The sequence below is a fragment of the Littorina saxatilis genome, linkage group LG15 (genome assembly GCF_037325665.1).
Source record: "Littorina saxatilis isolate snail1 linkage group LG15, US_GU_Lsax_2.0, whole genome shotgun sequence".
Classification (NCBI taxonomy): Eukaryota; Metazoa; Mollusca; class Gastropoda; order Littorinimorpha; family Littorinidae; genus Littorina; species Littorina saxatilis.
The window spans coordinates 20,467,885-20,475,546 of record NC_090259.1 but is presented as its reverse complement, the minus strand read 5'-3'; the positions used below and the strand labels follow the sequence as shown (position 1 = coordinate 20,475,546).

The following is a 7,662-nucleotide window of genomic DNA, read 5'->3' as shown; positions in this document are numbered from 1 at the left end:
GACTTTCCACAGTTATTACGGAAAATCAAGCTTGTCAATCAAGATGCTGTGAATTGGAATGTCATTACTAATCATTAGTTGACCTCTGGCTCAAGTGGTGTCATCTTGCTACACGGTTGAATTGCAATTCGTCAATCTCTGCCGTCACTGGGCACTGAGAACGTCAGGAGCCTGTATTTTTTCAAGGGCAATTAGAGGTTATTTGAAAGTATGACATGGTATAATGTTGTGATTTTGGAGAGAAAAATTAATTGACTGTCATTGCAATGAGGCTTGGTCAGAAATAAAGGGTATTCACTGATTTTAAGCTACAATTCAGTTGCTTGGAAATGACAGACCTCCAATCCATTTGTAAATCAAGTGAACTCTCTTGAATGATTGGTACTTCCTCTACAAATAAATGTGCACCAGGATATAATTCTTGGAACTTTGTTCTTTTGTGTAGTAGTAATGCAGGGTTGTAGGAGTTTGAAACGTGGGCATATCACAGTTTGGAAGGTAGGGATTCTGATAGATTAAATAAAAACTGTCAAACTTTTAGGCATGGAATTCCCCTTTGAGAGTATTTGTTGTGGTAGTACTACTACTATGAATTGCTTTCAATGTTTTCCCATAATATTATAAAACCAGACAAAAGTTGTTGTTGATTTCTGTTTTTGTTAATGTCAATTTTTTTTAAACCTGTGACAACAGCTCTATGACTCACTCTGTCCTTCTGTTGGTCTATCTGTCGGTTAGTCGGTCTGACCGTCTGTCTGTCTGTCAAAAAAATTGTCAAAAAACCGGACATTTCCGAGAGGGAGACAGCGCTGACATTGCAAGCGGCCGCAACCGGCTCTCATCACAAAAACAACTGCCCTGCAAACATTACCGCCCTGGTAGTCCCCCTTGCTATGGTCTGCCTTTGTTTATTGCGTACTCAGGAGTGTCAACTTTCTTGACATGACATGACATCGCAAGATCGCCAAAGGATTTTTTTCAGGGGTAGACAAATCAGCCCCATTTTATCAAAGGGAAGGTGCAGGTGGAGATAATTCAAGGGAAGACAACTCTGTCTTACCTACAAACATTACGGCCCCCGGCGACTGGTGAATCCGGTTTCATTCTAGAATGGCACCCCTGTACTTGCGCAGGGTTAGAATTCCAACCTGGACCCGGTCCATTCTAGAATGAAACCGGATTCTAACTTCGCGCAGAACATTTATTCCAATCAAACAATGTGTCTCCACGAAGCACAGTTGCTGTTTCCGTGTTTGTCACTGATTGCAATTTGCCTGGACCCGAAAGAAGACGTCACACAAAATATGAAAATATGTTTGCTCATCGTCCTTATAGATATTATGTCTCATACTCCCTCCACTCGCCCTCCTTACCTGTTTGTTTTAGTTTTAACGCGAGTAGCAGATGCGCACAAGTATTACTACGCACCGAACAATTCGAGAAGAAAAATGGTCCACATACACTCACCCAGAAACCGTCATACAGAAAGTACCCCGAAACAAAGAAAGAATTATAGATACAAAGACACCTTTAACTCACCAGGAAAGGACTGGGTGCCGAGTTGGGCTGGATGTACATGACCTTAAAGTTGTTTGACTGGTACCCGTCCTTGATGTATGGTTCGGCACAATCTGTGACGACAATACAACACAATGACAAAGAACAACAACAAAACCTTTAGCAGCAGCAAAAGTAGCATCAGCGCGGCATCCAGCGCGGCAGTAGCAGTAGCAGCTGCTGCAGTAAGAGTATCAATTGTAGTCGTAGCCGTTGAAGTATGTCACGTATTTGAGTTGAAGAATGCCATAGACAGATATGCTTAGAGACATTTTACTCAAGCACTTTATCAAGATCTTTCAATACCGTTTTATCTCAAAATCTGGTTGCTGTTTGAAAAAAACGCACCAGTTTCCACCTTGAGAGAAAATCCCGTATCAGTAACTTACCTCGTATGAACTTGTGACATCGGTTTCCTCTGAACCCCACAGGACAAGCACAGGAATCAAGTCCATCTGGAGTTCCACCATTCAGACAGAACTCTGTTGTCGTCGGCATTTCTGTTGTAGTCGACTGTTCTGTTGTAGTCGGCTGTTCTGTTGTAGTCGGCTGTTCTGTTGTAGTCGGCTGTTCGGTTGTAGTCGGCAGTTCGGTTGTAGTCGGCAGTTCGGTTGTAGTCGGCTGTTCTGTTGTAGTCGGCTGTTCTGTTGTAGTCGGCTGTTCGGTTGTAGTAGGCAGTTTTGTTGTAGTCGGCTGTTCTGTTGTAGTCGGCTGTTCTTTTGTAGTCAGCTGTTCGGTTGTAGTCGGCAGTTCGGTTGTGGTCGGCTGTTTTGTTGTAGTCGGCAGTTCTGTTGCAGTCGGCTGTTCTGTTGTAGTCGGCTGTTCAGTTGTAGTCGGCAGTTCTGTTGCAGTCGGCTGTTCTGTTGTAGTCGGCTGTTCAGTTGTAGTCGGCAGTTCTGTAGTAGTCGGCTGTTCTGTTGTAGTCGGCTGTTCGGTTGTAGTAGGCAGTTTTGTTGTAGTCGGCTGTTCTGTTGTAGTCAGCTGTTCTGTGGTAGTCGGCTGTTCTGTTGTAGTCGGCTGTTCTGTTGTAGTCGGCTGTTCTGTTGTAGTCGGCTGTTCTGTTGTAGTCGGCTGTTCGGTTGTAGTAGGCAGTTTTGTTGTAGTCGGCTGTTCTGTTGTAGTCAGCTGTTCTTTTGTAGTTGGCTGTTCTGTTGTAGTTGGCTGTTCGGTTGTAGTCGGCAGTTCGGTTGTAGTCGGCTGTTCTGTTGTAGTCGGCTGTTCGGTTGTAGTCGGCTGTTCAGTTGTAGTCGGCAGTTCTGTTGCAGTCGGCTGTTCTGTTGTAGTCGGCTGTTCTGTTGTAGTCGGCAGTTCGGTTGTAGTCGGCTGTTCTGTTGTAGTCGGCTGTTCGGTTGTAGTAGTCGGCTGTTCTGCTGTAGTCGGCTGTTCTGTTGTAGTCTGCTGTTCTGTTGTAGTCGGTTGTTCGGTTGTAGTCGGCTGTTCGGTTGTAGTCGGCTGTTCTGTTGTAGTCGGCTGTTTGGTTGTAGTCGGCTCTTTTGTTGTAGTCGGCTGTTCTGTTGTAGTCGGCAGTTCGGTTGTAGTCGGCTGTTCTGTTGTAGTCAGCTGTTTGGTTGTCGTCAACTGTTCTGTTGTAGTCGGCTGTTTTGTTGTAGTCGGCAGTTCGGTTGTAGTCGGCTGTTCTGTTGTAGTCGGCAGTTTGGTTGTAGTCGGCAGTTCGGTTGTAGTTGGCTGTTTTGTTGTAGTCGGCTGTTCGGTTGTAGACTGCAGTTCTGTTGTAGTCGGCTGTTCTGTTGTAGTCGGCTGTTCTGTTGTAGTCGGCTGTTCTGTTGAAGTCGGCTGTTCTGTTGTAGTAGGCTGTTCTGTGGTAGTCGGCTGTTCTGTTGAAGTCGGCTGTTCTTTTGTAGTCGGCTGTTCTGTTGAAGTCGGCTGTTCTGTTGTTTGCGGTATCTCATGTTTTTCTGTTGAAGTCGGCTGTTCTGTTGAAGTCGGCTGTTCTGTTGTTTGCGGTATCTCATGTTTTTCTGTTGAAGTCGGCTGTTCTGTTGAAGTCGGCTGTTCTGTTAAAGTCGGCTGTTCTGTTGTTTGCGGTATCTCATGCTGTTCGGTTGTAGTCGGCTGTTCTGTTGTAATCGGCTGTTCTGTTGTAGTCGGCTGTTCTGTTGAAGTCGGCTGTTCTGTTGTTTGCGGTATCTCATGTTTTTCGGTTGTAGTCGGCTGTTCTGTTGTAGTCGGCTGTTCTGTTGTAGTTGGCTGTTCTTTTGTAGTCGGCTGTTCTGTTGTTTGCGGTATCTCATGATATTCTTTTGTAGTCGACTGTTCTGTTGTAGTCGGCTGTTCTGTTGTTGTCGAATGTTCTTTTGTAATCGGCTGTTCTGTTGTTTGCGGTATCTCATGATATTCTTTTGTAGTCGACTGTTCTGTTGTAGTCGGCTGTTCTGTTGTTTGCGGTGTTGTAGTCGGCAGTTCTGTTGTAGTCGGCTGTTCTGTTGTAGTCGGCTGTTCTGTTGTAGTCGGCTGTTCTGTTGTAGTCGGCTGTACTGTTGTAGTCGGCTGTTCTGTTGTAGTCGGCTGTTCTGTTGTAGTCGGCTGTTCTGTTGTAATCGGCTGTTCTGTTGTAGTCGGCTGTTCTGTTCTTGTCGGCTGTTTTGTTGTAGTCGACTGTACTGTTGTAGTCGGCTGTTCTGTTGTAGTCGGCAGTTCTGTTGTAGTCGGCTGTTCTGTTGTAATCGGCTGTTCTGTTGTTTGTGGTATCTCATTATGTTCTGTTGTTTGTCGTATCTTTGTCATAGAATTCTGGAAAGCACATCATTATCATGGTTTGTGTGGGTTACATACAATTCTCTAATAATTCTTACAACGATAGTAATACTGTAGTAAAACCTTGTATCCAGAGCACCAACGATTACAATTACATGCTGTAATGGCTATAACATGATGGACCATGTTTATACTATTCACAGCTTACCATGCATCTAATACTTGAAAATAAAATTTTAAAAAAAAACCTGAGCGGTATTAAGTAGACGCCCTCGAATTGCACTGTGGAAGATGGATAAGGCCTCATTGGTTGTCAGTTATGTCTAACAATTGTTTATGTATTAATTTGTATATTTATTTACGAATTCATTGATGTAGGCTATTTGTCAATGCATTTTCTGTTTATGTGTCTACTGATTTATTCCGTTATTCGTCATTTTATTTACCTATTTACTGCTTATTTATTTAATCCTTCATTTTCAATCGTGTATTCATCAAACCATGTACTTATTCATGCGCTTTTGAATTTACTTATTTATCTATTTAGTTAGTTTGTTAATTATTCACTTATACTTTAAGTTATTTACTTTTTAATCAATTAACTTATTGATTTATTATTCATAGTTTTACATTTTGTAATTGAGAGACAGACAGACAGAGGGAGAGACATAGAGAGAGAGACTGAGAGAGAGAGAGAGAGAGAGAAAGAGAGAGAGACAGAGAGAGTCACAGAGAGACAGAGAGAAAGAGAGAGAGAGACATAGAGAAAGAGAGAAAGAGACGAGAGAGAGAGAGAGAGAGAGAGAGATTGAGAGAGAGAGAGACTGAGAGAGAGAGAGAGAGAGAGAGGGGGGGGGGGGGAGAGAGATGATGATGATGGAACTTTATTTTTCAAGGATAGAGGTTTAAGGCGACGCCTTTTCTTACAACCGGTCCTTACTTCTTTCGAGAGAGAGAGAGAGAGAGAGAGAGAGAGAGAGAGAGAGAGAGAGAGAGAGAGAGAGAGAGATAGAGAGAGAGAGAGGGAGAGATAGAGAGAGAGAGAGGGAGAGAGATAGAGAGAGAGATAGAGGGAGAGAGAGAGAGAGATGTACCTTTTGAACGTAGTAGCACTTTGATTGTTCAGCTGCAGTGAGAATTTCACAAGCCTGCTGCCCAAAAGTCCATTGACACATAACCTCTCGATGTGGGCCTAAAGGGCATATGTTTGCACCCCAGCATCTAGCATCAGATAAGCAATTTCCAATGCAGTCCACTGAAGAACGAAAAGGAATCGCTGGACCTTCGACATCTGCCATCACACATTTGCATTTTGTGTAGTATTCACCTTGCACAATTCCTTCAGTTGCGTTCTCTGCAGCCAAGAAGCTTATTTTGAAGAGTATTAGTATCAGAACCATCGAAGTTGGCGAAACTGTCGGCATGATTTGGGAAAAGATACAAGTCTTTTGTGTAGTATTACGTCAGTGTCCTTACCCTGAACTGCTTGAATTCTCTTTTTTTTCCTTGAAGATCAGCGCAAGAGCAATTTCGAAAACGCACGATTGATACACGAAATTAAAAAAAAAAATCAATGGTTTAAGATCTTACAAAAGAATGTCCTGCATTCAATACAATAGAGAACAGCTTTGTCAAGTGTAACAGAACAACGGAGGACGTGATAAAACCCTTTGCGTTTTCTGTATTATCCCACACCACAGAATACGTAGAGTACACTTTGATGTGAAGAACTGAGGACAACTGTTACATGTCAGACATATGAGAACGGTATGATCCTCCAGCACTTTTAAGCTGTCTTATAGTTTGCAAGAAGATTGATGATGATGCTCTTACCTTTTCACCTTCCGCATAATATTAAAGGTCTATGAAGTCCTTTGCAAACATTTGAAATCAGAAACTTACTGCGTCACACGATCTGGCTATTCGGTTTGGAAAACCTGCAGTTTGCAAATCACTTTCCGATATCATAAAAGTTGTGGACCAGACCCTGGACTTGAGATGGTCAGTCAATGAAGGAACAACAAATCTATGTGTTATTCAGTGCATGGCACCCCATGCAGCAACTCCATGTGATTTAATCAAAACATCACGACCTCACAGGGAAAAATCACATCCGAGTGGACAATTTTTAATAAAGCGTCTCTGTTCAACGAAAAGAAGTAAAGTGTTACGTTTTTACAAGCCATGATATTGTATTGGAGTAGAAATTTTGATTTTCTCAAAATAACGCCCAACTTTCTTTCCCTCAAAAAAAGAAATGAATTACAGAACTAATGTGTTATAAATGTTCTCATAACTTGCTACGAGGTAAAATCGGAAATACTGGAACAAACTATTTTGGGCTTTTTAAACACAATTTAAAATTTCTGTCGATTGCCACAGAATTACAGAGAAGCTTCTTGCTAAAACGGACACAAATAATAATAAGATTAGCACCCAGCGTTCAGTCATCAACGTTGCATTGATGTTGCCGAGTTAAATATTGGTTTTGGGTCATGCAGTTATGGTAACATAGCTTTTAATTACAACAGAAGAATCCCAAGCCTCGCGCCCCCTAATTGGCGTAGAGGCGCGTCCCCCGGGTGGTGGATGGGGGAGCCTTCTCTACTAACTTCTGAGAGAAGGTCGCATCACTCTCGATGCCGTGAACCTAGTTAGGATCTTTTTCTTGTTTCTTCTCTATTTCTGCCTCCCCAAAGTCCTTTTACTTTCCTTTTCTCACCCATAAAATTCTTCACTTTTTACCCTTGTTAAGTGGTTCTTGTATAGAATATAGTCAATGTTTGTAAAGATTTTAGTCAAGCAGTATGTAAGAAATGTTTAGTCCTTTGTACTGGAAACTTGCATTCTCCCAGTAAGGTCATATATTGTACAACGTTGCAAGCCCCTGGAGCAATTTTTTGATTAGTGCTTTTGTGAACAAGAAACACTTAACAAGTGGCTCTATCCCATCTCCCCCCTTTCCCCTATCCCATCTCCCCCCTTTCCCTCGTCGCGATATAAAATTCGTGGTTGAAAACGACGTTAAACACCAAATAAAGAAAGAAAGAAAGAATCCCAAGGAATGGCTTTGGAGGATCACCGGCGCAATGCTAACATCCACTTCGTAATACAGATGCAGAGAATGCATGTCTGGTTGGACGAAAGGGCAAATCCTGTGCTTGAAATTGCGCAGACAATAAGCTCGATGATGTAGGCTACATATGTTAACCAGCTGTTTGTTGTTTTTGCCGTTGGCGTTTGTTTTTGTTTGTTTTGTTTTTGTTAAATTTGTTTTGTGTATTTTGTTTTTGTTAACCTCGTCGAGTTTGTCTACATTCTTATCAGTTGCCAAATGAATAAAAGTGAAATCTTTTATGTCAGATTTTGGCTCGAGGAAAATCATGTACA

At 42.3% G+C, this 7,662-nt stretch overlaps 1 protein-coding gene across 1 annotated transcript; it reads right to left on the bottom strand.

The window, feature by feature from the left end:
* Positions 1-1,530: 1,530 nt before the first annotated feature.
* On the bottom strand, positions 1,531-3,908 carry LOC138947946 (cell surface glycoprotein 1-like). Its single transcript, XM_070319471.1, has 3 exons — positions 3,830-3,908; positions 1,947-3,446; positions 1,531-1,631 (listed from the first exon to the last, which is right to left on the bottom strand). Exons 1-3 carry the CDS (start codon positions 3,906-3,908, stop codon positions 1,531-1,533), a joined length of 1,680 nt encoding a protein of 559 aa, XP_070175572.1.
* Positions 3,909-7,662: the final 3,754 nt, after the last annotated feature.

Excerpts from the sequence above, each read along its gene's own strand:
- LOC138947946 (XM_070319471.1), bottom strand. The coding sequence starts at position 3,908 with ATGAGATACCGCAAACAACAGAACAGCCGATTACAAAAGAACATTCGA. Across the intron at positions 3,447-3,829 it reads CAGCCGACTACAACAGAACA|AACAGCCGACTTCAACAGAA; the intron begins GTCGACTACAAA and ends CGCAAACAACAG. Across the intron at positions 1,632-1,946 it reads ATGTCACAAGTTCATACGAG|ATTGTGCCGAACCATACATC; the intron begins GTAAGTTACTGA and ends TTGTCGTCACAG.